The sequence below is a fragment of the Narcine bancroftii genome, chromosome 1 (genome assembly GCF_036971445.1).
Source record: "Narcine bancroftii isolate sNarBan1 chromosome 1, sNarBan1.hap1, whole genome shotgun sequence".
NCBI classification, from domain to species: Eukaryota; Metazoa; Chordata; class Chondrichthyes; order Torpediniformes; family Narcinidae; genus Narcine; species Narcine bancroftii.
In genome coordinates, this window is record NC_091469.1 from 379804177 (window position 1) to 379823035 (window position 18859).

The 18859-nt window shown below is 43.6% G+C and overlaps 1 protein-coding gene across 4 annotated transcripts in view; it reads right to left on the reverse strand.

Moving 5' to 3' along the window:
* LOC138751310 (Y+L amino acid transporter 2-like) overlaps positions 1–18859 on the reverse strand; it is a 142137-nt gene that overhangs the window by 67304 nt on the left and 55974 nt on the right. The window contains exon 1 of one of the 4 annotated variants that reach the window (XM_069913445.1): positions 1302–1713. The exons of 1 other annotated variant lie outside the window; for it this stretch is intronic. In XM_069913445.1, the coding sequence (XP_069769546.1) occupies positions 1302–1686 (385 nt within the window). In that variant the 5' untranslated portion in view covers positions 1687–1713. Of the gene's footprint in view, positions 1–519; positions 945–1301; positions 1714–18859 lie in introns of those variants that run through there. 2 more of the 4 variants (XM_069913441.1, XM_069913443.1) reach the window with 2 other exon arrangements.

An 18859-nucleotide genomic window follows, 5' to 3' on the forward strand; every position in this document is an offset into this window, starting at 1 on the left:
ATGGGTGGCTAGGTTAGGTTCAGTGTTACTGGAGGCAATCATCACACTCCGGTACATCTTTAGCCCGTGCCTGCATGCTGCATGACCCAGAACAGCAAGAGAGAGAGGGAGTGGAGGAGGTAAATGCAAGACCGCCATCACTCAGGTCTCAACTTCTCTCAGTGCTACCTTCAGCCAGAAGGTAGAGAAGTCTGAAGACCAGCACCCGTCTTCAGACACCATAGAGGGTCTGTCCACATTATTGCAAAGCCCCTTCTTGCACTAGCACACCTGTGAATATGATCTACCTTTTGATTCAAGTACAGTCCTGTAGCTTTTGAACCAAGTACCTGGTCAACTGCAGCAAGCAAGAATTCTGGTTCATTGCTAGTTTGATAATAAAAATGACCAAAAAAACCACAACCAAGCAGGGGTAGTGATGAAAATGATCTTGTTCATTCATAAACTTGTGTACATTTAAACAAGACTGGGGCGGGGGGGATAAACAAGACAAGTTTTGGGAATTTTGCCTGAAGTTACTTGGTTAATATCCTCTTCTTCGTCAGTAGGTTGGCTGCTTGTCGCCGAAAAGAGCGTCAAGACCCGGCGCTGCTTCTGCACGAAAACGTCTGCAGATCACTGTCTGAAACGTCGGCCGGTTCCTGCAGCGACGGACGGGCGACCGAACCCACGCGGGACCCAGCGCATGGGGGTGGGGGGGAGAGAAGTGCGGTTCGCAAGGCGAAAAGACCTCGACTTCCAAATGCAAGCGGGCGCTTTGAACAGAACGATCCGAGTGCCCTGCCCTTCGCAGTCGGAAAGCAGCTCAAACGAGAGCGTCTCAGCTCATTGCACAGACACGTGTCCTCGTTTCCATTCTCAGCCCGAGTTTGGGGCTCCTGTTCCGGGCAAGGAGGGAGAAAGCAGCCGACTGGGAGGTGGCATAACGGGGTCACTGGAAAGGACACCAAGGATCTCAAAAGTTGGGCGACTTTCTTTGCTCTAAATTATTTCTTCTTAACAGAGTGTTTGGAAAATACGTAGGAGTCCCTTTTATTTAAAGGGAGGAAGAAGCCCGCTTCAATGGGGTGGCGGACCCCAGCTCCCGCCCTCGCCCCACGACAGACCGGGAGAGCGGGGCGCCACGCTGCAAACTCGCCCCAAACTCAGCCACCTCAATCCCGAGCGAGATCCACATCACGTTCCGGCGCTGATCCCTCCTTTGCTCGGGATGGTGGGGGGGCCGGGTACCGTCGGGACACCGCGATCGTGCACGCCCGGGCACAAAGCCGGCGCTGCGGGCGGACGCGAGTCCAACTCACCGAGACACGCCGGGCGCTCCTTGCAGCCGCTGGCTCGATCACGGCCGTTTGAGAACCTGGAGCCCCCAACTCTTCCTTCCAGCTGCAAGCACACGGTCACCCAATCCCACAGACAGCGTGCGGCCTCCCTTAAAGGCGCAGGCAGCACGGATTCAAACGCCCGGCAGTGGAAGGGGCCATAAAGATGGCATCTGAACGTCGCCTCGTCTCGATTCCGCGACGGAGCACTGATGAATATTAAGTAGTTCGTGCATGTGTCCATGGTTGTAGGAAATATTTCCAACAGCTGCTGTTTGAAGCCCCACAGTTGCATCATTCCCTCGCTTCGCAACCTCCATTCACACTTCCATAAATGTGAAGTGACGAGGTCTCTCACTGCGCTCATTTACCCTTCCCACCGTGTGTCGACCACAGTGCCAATTTCAAAGGCCTCCTCGGTTTGCATAGGTTTTAAATTCCTCTTCAATATGACCATTTATCTGCTTCCATCACTTCCCCATGCCACTGGGTCCATGCATGCACCACTCTGCGCACAAGAACTCTCCTCCAACCTCCCCACCTGAAAGTTGCCCACTCTTATTATTTGGCATTTCCACTTGGGTGGCAGGAGGGGAATAGAGACTGCCTTACCTAGGCCTCTCAAAAGTTTTTTTCTTGTTCCCTCATTCTCCGAAGCTCAGGGGGGAAAAGATGGCCCAGCCTCTCCTTCGAGTTGACAGTCCAATCCGCAGCAACATCCCGGCGAACCTCCTGCATCCTTTCCAAAGCTTCCGCATTCTTCCTGTCAGGGGGTGATCACATCTGCACCCAAGGGCCCAGGTGTGACCAAACTCTCCTTTCCTGAGATCTCCAGCTGATTATCAAGTCCCCTTGCCTGGCAATTAAAACATTTATTTCCCCAATTCTGGTGCCTCCATTTCTCTCTCCACAATGGTCAATTAATATTTCTAAAAACTTGACAACAACATCCATTGATACAGTCTCCCTAACATTATGAAACTTCTGATATCCCCACAGTGGTTATGGAAAGTGGAATACCAAATTAAGAAAATAAATTACCAGGTATAAAATTGGATTTGAATTAGAATCAGTTAAGGTTAATTTACCTGCTTCTGGCATGAAATGGGCACATAATTAATTAATTATTCTTTTGGTTTGATTTAGATTGATCAAATTATAGGATCTGGACTCTGTTCCTCCCTCTGCGATGGGATCAACTTCCTCATCAGCAGGCTCCAATCAGAGCAAATCGACAATTTCATCCCTTCCTTGATGACCATCAAGGGTGCATGATGAATTCCCTGCCATATTTCCTGTGCATGCATGACCACATAGTCACGTTCGCTCCCAACAATCTGAAAATTCACTGGTGACATCACGGTTGTTGGTCAAATAACTGGAAATTATGAGTTAGAATAAAGAATGGAGATTTAGATTAAGAATCAGTACCAGGATTTATTATCAAGAACAAGTTATGAAATTCAGCAGCATCATCGTGCTATTACGGGCCCAGAAGACCCCAAAACCCAGCAGCAATAGAAATTCACCAAGACAAATGGTTTCTTGAACCAAAGTTGCATTTTTCTTTAAACATAACAATAGGATCAAACCTTAACTTGGTCACAGGAGGGGCAAGACTGGCAGTTCAATGTTCTGGGCTTTTGTTATTTCAGACCACTCATGGGTTGTATTATAGACTGCCCAATAGTCAACAAGAATTGGAGGAGCAAATCTGTAGAGAGATAGCAGACAGCTGCAAGAAATACAATGTTGTGATCGTAGGAGATGTTAACTTTTCACATATTGACTGGACTCCCATACTGTAAAAGGGCTAGATGAATTGGGGTTTGTCAAATGTGTTCAGGCAAGTTTGGGACTGTGCGCAGAATTTAACATTTATGAATTTTCACCAGGCCCTGGTGACCACTCAGGAAGGTTCTTGTTGGTTTCAGAGAGAGATTAATTGTTCATTGGACATGCACAAACTGATTTACTTCCATCAGTCACTTCAGTGTCTTGCTTAAGAAACTTGCCCCATCGGGGTTTTCCAAATGATAACCTCTTCCTCCAGGTCATCACAGAGTTCCTCTTGTTTCCCTTATTTCAGGTGAAACACTCTAGCCAGCCATTTTCTCTTGTAAGGACTACAAGGTATTTCCAACAGGTGGAACTCAGAACTCACAACCTGTCTTCAAAATAGGGTTAACCCAGCTTGCCATGTTGCAGACTCAAAAGCCACTGCAGAACTGAATTCTCTCTCTCTCTCCAAAGAATCACTTTTTTCTCTCTTGCTGCTTGTAAAACCACATGACTCTCGAGGCTCCAGGCCCAATCTTTGAAAGATCTTATCATCCTCTTGAGCCCAGACTCTTCCATTTGCACCTGCTTTTGAAATTTTTTAGCAAAGCAGTCTCATGTTCTTTGCAAAGGTACTGTTGCCTGAGTATCCAGCTTTCGCAAAGTTCTTGCATTTTAAATGAGATCTCTTTTGTGCAGTGTTAATGTCTGTTTGTGAAGTGACCTACTCACTAAACCCCCACAATCTATGTCTTTTTAAAATATATTTTTATATAATATAAAATAGAATATACCTCGTAACAGTGCAAACATTCATATAACCATCTTATGAGATCATTCTTAAAAAATTTAAATAATAGTGCACAAAAAGGCAGTGTCTTTGGTTCATTGATTATTCAGGAATCTGATGGCAGTGGGGAAGAAGCTGTCCTTGTGCTGCTGAGTGCTCGTCTTTAGGCTCCTGTACCTTTTCCCCGATGGTAGCATATTGAAGAGGGCATGGCCTGGGTGGTGGGAGCTTTTGAGGATTGAGGCTGCCTTTTTTAATCACCACCTCATGTAGATGTCGTCGATGGAATGAAGTCTGGTGCAGGCTGAGTTAACAACCCTCTGGAGTTTATTCTTGTCCTGAGAATTAGTGGCTCCATACCAAGCAGAATGTTTTCTACGGTACACCTGTGCAAGTTTACAAGAGTCTTCTGTGACATAGTGAATCTCCTCAAACACCTCACAAAGTATAGCCACTGGTGAGCCTTCCTTGTGATTGCATCAACATGGAGGGCAGCACAGTTAACTCAGTGGTTAGTGGATGCTAATACAGTGTCAGCAACCTGGGGTAAAATCTGGCACTTTATCTAAGGAGTTTGTACGTTCTCTTCCTGTCTGCATGGGCTTCCTCCAGGTGCTCTGGTTTTCTCTCACCTTCCAAAATGTATGGGGGTTGTAGGTCAATTGGTGTATGTGAATGGAAGGGCCTGCTACTGTATGTCTAAATTTTAAAATATCTGATTGTGTGTGCCCTATCAACAATCTTGTTCTCAATAACACCAGGACCAAAGAGCTTATTGTTGATTTTAGGAAGGGGAGGCCCAAGGGACATTGCTGGAATAGCGGTGGAGAAGGATAGAATCTTCAAGTTCATGGTGTCCATATTTCAGAAGACCTCTCCTGGAGCCAGTACATCATTAATTGTAGAGAGTACACTGATTGGTTTCATCACAGCCTGGGTTGGAAATTCAAAGACCTAGGAATATAGAAGGCAGCAAGCATATCATGAGTCTATCATAAGCTCTGACATCCCCTCCAATGAAGACATCCATGGGAGATTCTGCCTCTGGAAGGCAGCCAACATCATACTGGACCTTCATCACTCTAGTTACAACTGCTTCTCTCTTCTTCCCTCAGGCAGAAGGTATAGAAGTCTGAATACCAACACCTCTTTGGTTTAAGAACAGTTTATTTTGAACAGCTGAGAGGAGTAAAACACAAAAGTCTGCAGACACCGTGATTGAAGTAAAAACACATTGCTGGAGAAACTAGGCAGATCAATATGTACTTTATATTGCAAAGATAAAAATACATAACCTATGTTTTGGGCTTGAGCCCTTCATCAACATATCTGAATAAAATAGTATGGAGAAGGGGCAGGGGGAGGAGCACATGCCCACAGGCAAGAGGCAATAGGTGGATAAGGGAAGGAGGACAGAACAGCAAATAGGGGGATGTGGATGGCTCGGTGAATGGAGAGGGAAGAGGGTGGAGAGCTGGAGGAAAGTAGACAGAGGGTTAGGGTAGAGAGGGAGAATGGGGAGTAGTCTAGCAGAAATAGGAGAGTCAATGTCAAAGCCATCCAGTTGGAGAGTGCCCAGACAGGTGTTACTCCTCCAATGTATGGATGGACTTGGTTTAGCAATGCATGAGGGCAATGAAAGACATGTCAATGCGGGAGTAGGGCACAGAATTGTCAAGTCTCTGGTCCTTGGTGCAAAACAAGTAGGACAAGCATTTCAACAATATAAATAAATAAATTTTGTTTTGTACTCAGATGGTTAATGTGAGCAGTTCTTTTGGTTGGTCAGCATTTTCATGGCCAGTGGGAAGATGCTGTTCCTCAGCCTGGTGCTGCTGGCTCTAATACTCCTGTATCTCTTCACCGAAAGGAGCAGCTAAAAGATGCTGTGTGCAGGGTGGAAGGGGTCTTCAATGACTTTGTATGCCCTCTTCAGACAATGATCTCTGTGGATCACACCGATGGGGGAGGTGGGGAGGGAGACTCGAGTGATACTCTCTGCTACTCTTATGGTCCTGTGGATTGACATCCAATCCATTTCTCTGCAGCAACCATACCACACTGAGGTGCAGCCGGCTAAAGTGCTCTCAAAAGAGTTCCTACAGAAGGTTGACATAATAATGGCCGGTAGCCTTGCCTGCTTCAGTCTTCTCAGGAAGTGCAGTTGCTGTTGTGCCACATGTGAGGAGATGTTGAGTGGTCACAATTGGACACTAGTTAAGTGAATTCCAAGGAACTTGGTGCTCTCCATTCTCTCAACAACAGTGTTGTTGATGTGAGGGTGGTCTTTCCTGGTCCTCATGAAGTCCACGATCATCTTCCTTGTCTTGTCCACGTTGAGACTCAGGTTTTTACTCTTGCACCATTTCACGAGATTTTCCACCTCTTGTCTGTAGTGTTGTTGGTGATGAGGCCAAGTACTGTAATGTCATCAGCAAACAATTTTTTGAAAAATTTATTTATTAATCATGATAAATCATACAATAAAGATACAAACAAATAAAACATAATACATACATGAAATTTTAACCCCTTACAACCCCCACACCCTAACCCACACATCCTTTCCAACCCCCCTCTAAACTACCCCAAAGAAAAGGAAGAAAAGGAAAAGAAGAGAAAAATAAGAGGAGATAAATTAACATAACACTTCAATTATTTACCATGGCTTGGAGCAACACCATCAATGCATGAGAGAAAGATTAATAATTCAACTGCATATAATCCAAATATGGGCTTCAGGTTTTAACAAAAAATGAATAATTATTGCATAACTTACATGTTATCTTTTCCAATGGAATACAAGATCTCATTTCTAAATGCCATTGTTGAATACTCATTTTTTCCAAATATTTTCTAGCCACAGCTAAGGCCATTCTCAAAAGAGCAATTTGAAATTTATTTAATTTTAACTTCAAACTCAATTTCTTAATATAACCCAAAGGGTCAAGTAAAATTTTAAATTTAAAAACAGCTTCTAAAAGTTCCTTAAATATACCCCAAAAATCTACCAAAAATTATGACATCTGAAACATAAATCAGAAGAGATAAATTTATATTTCCTTAATTTTTCCAAAATTAAGAATAACTGATGAAGAAAATTATAATGAACCAATATATACCTTACAGTTGCAATTTTAGTCATACTATCCTCATAAAAGTTCATCCAATCATCCTGAGAAATAGATGTGGACAAATTTAATTTAGATTTATAAACATCCGGCTTAAGCATTTTATTCTGCAGTAAAGCATACATCTCAGATATAAATCCTTTCTTACCACCATCAGTAAGTAAAATTTCAAATTTAGAATGCCTAGGTAGCTGTACCATATGCCCAAATCAGCAAACTTGAAGACACTGTTGGAGCTGGATCTGGTGATGTAGTTGTGGGTCAGTAGCATGAACAGCAGTGGGCTGAGGACAGTCCTGAGGTGCTCAACTTTCTGCTACCAACTCGGACAGACTGTGGCCTTTCTGTTGGGAATTCCAGGAACCAGTTATAGAGAGGGTCTTGCGTCCTATCAATGACAGCTTCTCCATCAGTTTCTGGGGAATGATCATATGAAACACAAAGCTGAAGCCAATGAAAGCCTTTAAGCTCCAGGTGGATCATGACCGAGTGAAGGAACAAGTCTATAGCATCGTCTGTGGAACGGCTTCTTCAATAGGTGAATTGAAATGGGTCCAGCATCTCTGGGGGTGTGCTTTGATGCATTCCTTCACCAGACACTCAGAGAATTTCATAATGGTCAGTGTCACAGAGCAGTAGTCAATGAGGCCTATTATTGTCACCCTCTTGGGTGCTGGGATGATGGTGTCTGTCTTGAACCCTGCAGGAATGATGTACTGCTGCAGAAAGGTGACAAAAATGTCCATGGAGACCTCAATCAATTATCTGTGCAGTCCTTTGGTACCCAACCAAGTACGTTGTCTGGTTCCGCTGCATTGCATGGGTTCACCTTGGATAGGGTTCTCCTCACCTTGGCCGTGGCAATGCAGGGGGCCCATTCATCAGGGGGACACAGAGCTTTCTTTGGCATCATCCTGTTCTTCTCATCAGACTGTGCAAGGAAGATCTTCAGTCTGTCCAGAAGAGGGGCATCATTGTCCTGAACCCACAAGGTTGACTTGTGATCCATTACAGTCTTGATCCCTTGCCACATGAGCTTTGTGTCACTGGTTTGTACAGCTGTCTGTGGAGCTTCTTTGTGTGTAACCACACTTTGCCTTCCAGATTACACTAGAGGGTTCAGCCCTGGCTGATTTTAGTGCCACCCTATCCCCTGTCCTGAAGGCAGCATCCTGAGCTCTGAGAAGGGTCTGGACCTCAGCATCCAACCATGGTTTCTTGTTAGCTCTGGTTGTGAAGCATTTAATCTCAGTGACATCCTCAATGCATTTGCTGATGTAGCCAGTCACCGAGCTTGTGTACTCTTCGATGTTTACATGACCATTGTAAATACCTGCCTCCCTGAAACATCACCAGTCCGTGGACTCAGAGCTGTCTTGCAGCGCTGCTGTGCCCCTCTCCTCCCCACACCACCTCCCCAGCCACATTCTGATCTCCCTGCAAACTAACCTAGTTTGCCTTGTCAGCGTTCTATACACCAGGGTTAGCAGGATAGATTTGTGATCCGAGTAACCAAGGTGGGGACAAGAGGCAGTCTTGTACACATCAGGTACATTGGTGTATACCCAATCCAGGGTGTTCTCTCCTCTGGTAGTGAAGTTCACATGTGGTAAGAAACTGTGGTAAGATCGTTTTCAGGTTGGTGTGATTGAAATCACCAGCAACAATAATTGAATCATTAGGGTGGGACATATGGGCTTTGAAGATGGCACCATAAAACTCCTTAATGACTTCTCCCTCATTGACTGAAAACCCACTGTAATTTGCGGCAATCAGCATGGTTGAGAATTTCCTGAGCAGGTAGAAGGGTCCACATTGCACTAGGAGGTACTCTATCGCTACTGAGCAGAAGGTCTTCAGAACAGACATTGGTGCACCAGTTCTCATCGATGGAAATGCACAGTCCCCCTCCTAGAGTCTTGCCAGAAGCAGCAGCATCTCTGCCTGCCCTGATGGGTCCCCTGAAGGCCATCCAGCTGGATCTCTGAGTCTGGAATGGTCTCCTGGAGCCATGTTTCTGTAATCACCAGAGCGCAGCTGCCCTGCAGTTCTCTCTGGTTCAGATGCAGCCTCAGGTAATCTATTTTCTTCTCCAGAGGCCTCACATTTGAGAGTAAGATCATCGAGAGCATGGGTCTGAAGGGGTCTATCCCTGACGCTGGCCCATTTTCCATACCTCTGCTTTCTCTGCAGCACTTCTGATGGCCTCCCACGCTTCTCCCATGATCTGCTCCATGGTTTGTAGCAGTCTGTGTTCCCTGCTTCAGTCGGTTTAAACCGCACAGAATCTTACCAATCCAATTTGCTAATTTGAAGCTCCAGTTTGTGTTTTGTATTTTGATGAGTGAAGTGGAAGGCCACTGTGAAATCCCTGTCATCGATGCGGATAGAGTGAAGGTGCTCATTGAAGTGATCTTCCAGTCTGTGTCCAGTCTCTCCAATGTTGAGAAGGCCACAAAGTGAGCACTGGATGCAGGGGTGTCAAACTCAAATTCACAGAGGGCCAAAATTAAAAACTTGGACTAAGTCGTGGGCCAAACTAAATATTTATTGAAAATTTTCAACAACATCTGCATGTTTTATCTTCTTTCAACATATGTAATGTTAAACTTTTTCTTATTAAAATAAATGCTTAATAATAGTTTTGGTTAAACTCTTTCCAGAAGAAGCATTAACAAATGAGAAATAAAATATTCAAAAAATAATATTTCTCTATAGCCTTTAAGCTCCTTTTAAATATATTTTTTTTCACAAGCCAACAAGTCAAAAAAATAACAACTTGCCTCAATGAAAATCCAATCTTTCAACTATGAAGTTAACCAAAGTTAACCAAAGTTAACCAAAGAAGTTAACCAAAGTTAACCAAAGAAAATGTTAATCCAAGCTTAGCTTGCTACACTGTGATGCATCTGGGTCTAAACCAGATACTTGGCATCTCTTCTTAGATGCAAATTCATCAAACTCTGGGGTCAGAGTTTGCCTCCCACCTGTCTTGAAAGGTCCTGTTTTCTGTCTTTCGTTTGGCCATTTTTCGTAAGGGGTTTATTACATGTGAGTTGGGCGACAGGTCGCAGATGCTAATGAAAGTAAAGAGAGGAGGTGGGGGTGATTAGTGGGCTGACGGGCTGGCGCCAACGCATTTGCAAAGCATTCTGGGATTTGTAGTATTAGCTGTGCATGCGCTATACTGGCGCGGCGGCCAGCGGGCCAGCTCTAATACATATTTGATATGATCTTGCGGGCCAAATATAATTATATCACGGGCCGAGTGTGGCCCGCGGGCCTGAGTTTGACACGTGTGCACTACAGGATGCCAACAGATGCTTCTCTTTGAATGACTATTCGGGGCCCCTAATGGTGGTAAAGACGGAAGTGTGGGCACAAGTGTGGCACAGGGGAAGGTGCAATGGGGGCAGGGAAGGCCAGGGCAGATGAGTGGGAAATATAGGAGATGCGGGAGAAGGGCTGAGTTGATGGGGGAAGCCACATTTTTTGATGGAGGAGGAGATCTCAAATGATCTGGACTCAAAGGCCTCATCTTCAGAGCAGATATGATGGAGATGGAGGAATTGAGAGAAAGGAATAGAATTCCTTACAGTGGACCGGGTGTGAAGTATTTGCGGGAGTTGTTAGGATTGTAAAAAAAGTCTGTAGAAAGTTTGTCTCCTGAGATGGAGACAGAGAAATCAAGAAAGGGGAGAGTGTTGTCGGAGATGGACCAAGTGAATTTGAGGTCAGGATGGAAGTTAGCAACCAAGTGAAAAAGTTGACAAGCTCATCATGGGTGCATGAGGCAGGACCAATATAGTCATCAATGTAGCAGATGAAGAGTTTAGGAGCCTTGCCCGTATAAGCTTGCAGCATGAATTGCTCATCAAAGGCAATAGCTATAGAACAGCTATCAGGCTCTTGAACGTCCATTTTTACACTAATCATGGATTGCTCCAACACCATCAAAGGACAGTCTACATTATTGCAGACACTTTTATTGCTTGAGATTACTGAATATTTATTTTCTACCCATCTTTTGTATTTATTGTTTCTTCATAATTCATCCCTCCTGAAGAATGTTTCTAATCATTTGGAGAGGCGTAGGGGAATTTTTTTTTCTTCATTATGATGAGAATTCTTCTTACATCAGCAGTGGCAGTCTTCCTTGGAATATCAGTCCCTTTGCAATTACTGATCTCACCAGTATGTTCTTTCTTCTTAATGATGTCCCAAAGTGTGATTTTGGTCATCCTAAGCTTCGGGCAATCTCTCTTACTATTTTATTCTCTACCTTTTCCTTCCGATTTCAGATTTATTGTCAGAGTACATACATGACATCATATACAACCCTGAGATTCCTTTTCCTATAGATGAGGCAGAATTACCAGTCATTGGTAGTGCAAATAAAAACTGTACTCAACGTATACATGTAAACAAATAAAAAATACAGAGAGAATAAAAGAAAATTAATGAATGTACAAGTAACAGCCCTTAAATTAGTCCCTGATTGAGTTTGTTGTTGAGGAGTCTGATGGTGGAGGGGTAGCAGCTGTTCCTGAAACTGGTGGTGCGAGTCTTTTGGCACCTCTACCTCTTTCCTGATGGTAGCAGAGAGAACAGAGCACGGTGTGGATCCTTGATGATTGTTGCAGTTCTCCGATAGCAGTGTCCCTGTAGATGTTCTTGATGGTGGGGAGAGTTTTGCCTGTGATATCCTGGGCTGTGTCCACTATCTTTTCCAGGGCTTTACGCTCTGCGATATTGGTGTCCCCGTACCAGACTGTGACAACACAGTTTCTACCACCCATCTCTGGAAATTTGCCAGGGTTTCCCAAGTCATACCAAACCTCTTTCTCATACTCCTTTTCTTTCTGCATTCTCCCCAAATCACTATCCACCATTTTGCTTCCTCTCCCCATCCCTCACCTCTCTTCTTTCTCTCCACTTCATCTTCTTTAAAGGACAGTCTTCAAACATATTTTTCACACAGCTTCCAGTCTTCTCCCCATAGGCTTCCCTCTTTGGGCCACATTGTCCAAGCATGTGAGAGAACAAAGACAAGAGTGACCACATTTTTACATCATTACATGAACTACGGAATGCCTTTCAGAGAAGTAATCAACAGGCATTAACCAGAGATATTGGGGCTATATGACAAACTACATAAATACTCAGTAGGAGAGAGGTAACGTAATGTGAAATCTGTACTCACAAGCCCAGCCCATCACTACTTTACGTTCTGAGTTGCTTACAGAAGTCATTGTAATTTCTACAAGTTGTCAGCATCATTGAACATTAAAATGCACAACATTACATTTGGGATTGGTGTGTAAAACAACATTTCTTTGAGCTTTATTAAATAAAAACAAAGATGTAATCTGCTTCACTTAAGTAAAGGCTATTTTTTAAATTTACAATTTTTACTCAGTAACAAACTGGTAATGAGGTAGATTTTGAACAAGAGAAGCCCACTCATCCAGATACACAGCTTGAAGCTAGTCACACGTATCAGCATTTGTCTACTCTTATACTCATCTGGGTTCAGTTCACTTCAAGTATTTTTGCTGAAAATGGAGAAACTCATGATTGTCAAGAATTGCAAACTAATAATCATGGCACAAAAAAAACTGCTCAGCAAATTATTAACTGAACACAATAATGTCATTTCCCTAGGGCAACAGTGCTTCATTTTAAAAGGTTTTCGTTATCTCTCCTGCACCAGACAGTGGAATGTTTTAAAGCAAGCGATGAATTAATACAATGGTATTTGCATACTTTAAGGGAGCATGTTTAGTGAGGAAATGTTAAAGTTGATGACTGAAATTTGTTTCAAAAGGTGGAAACTTTGGGAAAACATGGTCAATAGATAAGATGAAAAATACAAAAAACCACAAATGCTGGTATCTTGAATAGACAACGAGCTGCTGAAGGAACTTAATGAGTCAGGCAGCATCTATGGAGAGAAATGGTAGGTCTCCATTTCAGGTTGGAGGCCTTCATCAAGACAAAAGTGGGAAGTCGTGATATAAAGGGGGGAAAGCAAAAGGTGGGGGGGGGGAAAGATGAAGCTGGGGAGGGACTAAGAGTTATTAGGGTATTGAAGAAAAAGTGAGAGAGGTGTTTGACAGGTAAAAGGAGAGACCACTGCGAGGGGGAGAAGGTTAGGAAGAAATGTAAGAACAGACAAGGTAAAGGATAGATGGAAACACTAGAACCTGATAGAAGTGGGGATTACATACAATTAGAAAAATCACTGTTCCTGCCATGATGTTTAAAGCTGTCCAGCAGGAATAATGATGTGTTGTTCCTCACCATGGCAATGGATGAGGCCAAGGACAGACATCTCTATGTGGGAATGTTGTAGGGAGTTAAAATGGATGTTTGGCAAATTGATCACACAATCTGTGTTTGATCCAACCGTCATAGAGGAAGCCACACAGGTACACCAAGAGCAATAGGTCAGGCGGGACAAAGTGCAGGTAAAGCTCTGCCTCACCTGGAAGGTCTGTCCATGGCCCTGAATGGAGATGATGGGAAAATGTAGGGAAAAAGTTTGCAATTTCTGTGGGTGGAAGGGTGAGTGGAGAGGGAAGACTGCACCAGGGAGTCTCGGAAGTGGACAGGGTGGGGTGGGTGGGTGGGAGAGAGAGAGAGAGAGAGAGAGAGAGAGAGAGAGAGAGAGAAGGCTGATAGTGGGATCATGCTGAAATTGGCAGGACATAAGAACATAAATAGGAGCAGGAGTAGGCCATCTGGCCCATTGAGCATGCTCTGCCATTCATTGAGATCATGGCTGATCTGATGATAGCTCATCTCCAACTATCTGCCTTTTCCCCAATGTGATGATATGTAATTACACCACTAGGTCACCAGGGGTCATTCTGGTGACTTTGTATATAAAGCAGTCCAGAGCTACAGTCAAGCCTTCCAGGTTTGTCTTGCAGAGAGACAAGACTTCTTAGTGTACATATTAGTTTATTAAAGCTGTCTTATACTCGCACTGCGGGTGTGGTTATTGTCAGTACACCCATATCCCTTAATTTCGCTACTTTGTAAAAATCAATCCAACCTTGTCTTAAATATAAGCATCTGCTGCTTCAATGGGCAGCATATTGCACAGTTTCACCACCCTCTGGGAAAAGCAGTTCCTCCCCCTCTCCATCCAAATCCACTACCCTGAATCTTGAGGCTGTTCCCCAGTTCTAGTCTCCCCACCAATAGAAACAACTTACCTACCTATCTTATCTCTGCTTTTCATAATTTTATTCATTTCTATAAGATCCCCTCTCAGTCTTCTAAATTCCAGCAAGAACAATCCCAGATGTCTCAATCTCTTCTCATAGGCTAACCCCCTCATCTCTGGAATCAACCTGGTGAACTCCTCTGCACCACTTCCAAAGCCAGTACATCCTTCCTCAAGTAAGGAGACCAGAACTGTACACAGTACTCCAGATGTGGCCTCACCAGTACCTTGTACAGTTGCAACATAACCTTCCTGCTCCTAAATTCAATCCCTCTCGTAATGAAGGCCAACATTCCATTTGCCTTCTTGACAGCCTGTTGCACCTGCACTCCCAAGTTCTTCTGCAAGGCAGCATATTGCAATTGCTTGCCATTAAAATAATAGTCTGATTTTCCATTTTTCTTTCCAAAGAGGATAATATCACATTTACCAGCATTGTACTCCATCTGCCAGATCTTTGCCCATTCATTTAACCTATCTATATCTCTCTGCAGACTCTCCATATCCTCTGCACAATTTGCTTTTCTGCTCAATTTACTGTCACCAGCAAACTTAGATACACTACACTCTGTCTCCTCTTCCAGATTACTTATGTTTATCATGAACAATTGTAGGCCCAGCAACGACCCCTGCTTCATCCCATCAGCACAGATTGCCAGCCAGCAAAACACATCTGTATCCCAACTCTCTGCTTCCTATTGGTTAACCAATCCTCTATCCATGCTAATATATCACCCCCAACTCTGTGCATCCTTATCTTACATACAAGTCTTTTATTGAATGCCTTCTGGAAATCCAGTTAAACAATGGCCATCCACTCCCCTCGATCTCCAGTGCTTGTGGACCCGCCTTTGCTGAATCCCTGCTACCTCTGCCTGATGGATCCATTTCACTCCAGATGCCTCATTATTTCTTTTTAAATGATAGATTCAAGTATTTTCCTAACTACAGATGTTAAACTAACTGGCCTATAGTTCACTGCCTTTTGCCTACATCCTTTTTTGAATAGTGGCATAATATTCGCCATCTTCCAATCTGCCTGGATCGGTCCAGAGACCAGAGAATTGTGGCAAATTATCACCAAAGCCTCGACTAATTCTTCTGTCATTTTTTTCAGTCCCCTGGGATTCAGGACCAGGGACTTCTCTATCTTTTGACCCTCAAGTTTTCTCAGTACTACCTCTTTAGTGATAGCTATTGCATCCATGTCCTCACCTCCCATCACATCACTAACATGGTAGATGATTCCTCCACAGTGAAGACCGACACAACATAGTCCTTCAAAGTCTCAGCAATTTCCTCATTACCCAATATCAATTTCCCCTTCTCATCTTCCATGGGACCAACCTTCACTTTAGCCACCCTTTAATTTTACTGCTGTTTTTATATCTAGTGCTAATCCTTTATCATAGTCGACTTTCCCTCTCTTCATGGTTGTTGCTTTTTAAAGTTTTCCCAACCTTCTAGTTTCCCTACTGTTCTTGATGATTTAAACCTTCCTTTATTTCCTTTGTTATATAAGGCTGGCTGCCCCCATCCTTACTGTCCTGTTTTTAACTGGAATATACTTTTGTTGAACACTGTGAAAAATCTCTTTGAAATTCTTCCACTATTCATCAACCATTCCTCCACATTGCCTGTGTTTCTAGTCTACCCTGGCCAACTCCTTCCTCATCCCCTTGTACTTTCCCTAGCTTAGGCATAATACACTAGTATTGTACCCTCCATTTGTATGAGAAACTCAATCATACTGTGATCACTCTTTCCAAGAGGATCCCTAACTACAAAATCACCAATTTTACCTGTCTCATTGCACAGAACATTGTGTCAGAGCATAATATATCAAGCGTGGAGACTGGTGGGGTGGAACGTGAGGACAAGAGGGACTCCGACCCTGTTCCGAAAACACAGAAATGCTTGAGGAACTCATCCAATCTTGTGGTCTCTGTGACCAACATCAAACACACAAAGCAGAGTGAAGGTTAAATGCAGGCTTTAATAGAGTGATATATACAGCTAGGTCTGCCTCTGTGCAAGCCCAGGTCAGAAGGAGGAGCATGAGCTCTGATCGGCTTTATATACAGGGTTATGAGGTGGTAGCCCCTGGTGACCTAGTGGTGTAATGGCATATCACCACAGTCTCCTGAGGAGGTAAATATATATTACTGACGTTTCGGGCTGAGCTCTTCCTCAAGCCTGAAACATCAGTAAAATACATTTACCTCTGAGGGACGCTCCAAGACCTGCTGAGTTTCTTTTAGCATTTTTGTATTTTAACTACAATCACAGCGTCTACAGACTTTCGCGTTTCACTTTGTCCTTGTTCTTCCTGGGGGAGGTGGGATGAGGGCATATGTACAATAAATAGCAGAGATACAGGTACATGCTTTATCCATGACAGGAGGGGGAGATCCACATTTATTAAATGGGACATTCTGAAGGTCTTATCCTGAGAACCAATGCAGTGGAGGCCGAGGAATTGTGAGAAAGAGATTGTGTCCTCACAAAAGACAGGATGGAAAGAGGTACAATCCAGGTAGCTCTGAAAGTCAGTGGATTAGTATATTTCTGAGATGGAGACAGAGATCCGGGAGTGGGAGTGAGGTAAGAAAAAGTCTCAGTAAATTTATGGGCAGGGTGGAAGTTAATTAAGTTGTCATGTTCTACATGGGTACAGTGTAGTGGAGGAAGTGTTCGGGAGTGGTACCTGAGTACCAGGATTGGAACTGTTCTACATGCCTATAGATGCATCCAGAATCTGGTGGAAATGTGCGGAGTTGAAGAAGGAGTTGTTAACCTTTTGGCCTTGGCCATTTTTAACCTTTCATAATATATACTCTGGACTGGGTCCATGGGTAAACTACAGTATGAACACTAATATGAACTAGCCAGTTGTTGGGGATAAAAAATCATTCCCTGAAAACAGGGACATGGAGTCCAAAGGGTTAATGGCGAGGAGTTCCACCAAGTGAGGTTGAATGTGAGTAAACGGGGACTAAACTTCTCTGCATTCAAGATAGAAGTGGAATGCTTCCATGCCTTCCTGATAGGTAATGGATACGTACAGGGATTACACATCATGGTAAAGATGAGGAGTTTGGCCCCAGAGAATTGGAATTCTTCAAGGAGGTGGAGAGTTGAAGTGATGTCCTGGATGAAGATAGGAAGGGACAGGATGTGGAGGAACATGATGGTGTCGAGTTATGAAGAGGTAAGTTTGGTGGTCCAGGAGCAGGGAGAAAAATGGGTCTGAGAGAAACACAATAGGCTGCAGATACTGTGATTGCAGTAAACACAATAGCTACCCATCTCAATTCTCCATCCCATTCTCTTGCTGGCATGTCTGTCCATGCACTCACGTACTGCAAGACTGAGACCACCCGTACATTGGAGGAACAACACATCATTTTCCGACTGGGCACTCTCCTACCAGATGGCATTAATATCCTTTCTCTGGCTTTTATTGAAACCCCCCCCCCCCACCCCCTTCTTTCCCCCCTCCCCCATCGTCTCTCCATTCCCTGTCTCCTTTCACACAGACATGATAAATTCTACCTAGTCCCTTATCATATCCTATTAACACCTTTTGTTGGTCTGGATTCCTCTCCCATTGTTTGAATTCTGGAATTTTCTGATATATTCTACTTCTGTCTTTTCTGATTTTTCCTTGAAGAGCTCAGGCTCGAAATGTCGGAAATATATCTTTGTCTCCTATAGATGTTGAAAAGATCAGCTCAGTTTCTCTAGCATTTCAGTATGTTTATTAGAAAAATGTGTCTTTTAGGGCAGTTGTGAAGTTTGGGTTGGAGAGAGAAGCAGTCAGTGCAGGGTTGGGGAACTCTCAGGTTAGCAGTGGTGGGTGATCACCTAAAATGATGAGGTCAGCAATAGTCTGGAAGATGATATCCTGATAATGATTAATCCAGGCATTGATATGAGGAGGTGCCCGAGAGTTGACATCTGGGCTCCACAATGGAGTAGACAGTACATGACTGCACCTCCCTTGTCTATGGGTTTGATAGTGAAATTGGAATTGGTTGGAGCAAGTGAAGAGCAGTGTGTTCAGGAGCTGAGGTTAGAGTGGACGAGTGGCCTGGAGAATTCCAGACAGGTTATGTTCCATCAGCTATTGTTTAGTTTCAGGTTCAGCATGGTATCGTAGCCTCTAGTGATGCAGGCACCCATTACTTTGGAGGATTGGGGTCAGGAATTACAGCAATTCCTTCTTTATAACCTTGCAGCATTTCCTTCTCTTTAATCTTCATATCTCAGGAGCAATTGAAAAGTTAGTCAGTCTGGAAGTGAAGGAATATCAAATGGAATTAATTTTCCCCAATGTTAATGGAGTGCTGCAGCAAGTTAATGAAATTCCATTAATGTAAATTGTAGAAAATATTTAGGACTCAATAATTATATTTTTCAAAAGAGAACAGGTATGGAAACAAATGAGGTTAACATGTCATAGAATGTCTTGTTTCATGTCCCAACCTTTTCCTTTAAAATGCTTAAAATAATGGTATATGATTTTTTTTTTGTAGTGTTAAACTAAATATTAGCTTTGGTGAAAAAAATGATCTTGAATTCACAAGGCCATAGTATTCTGGAC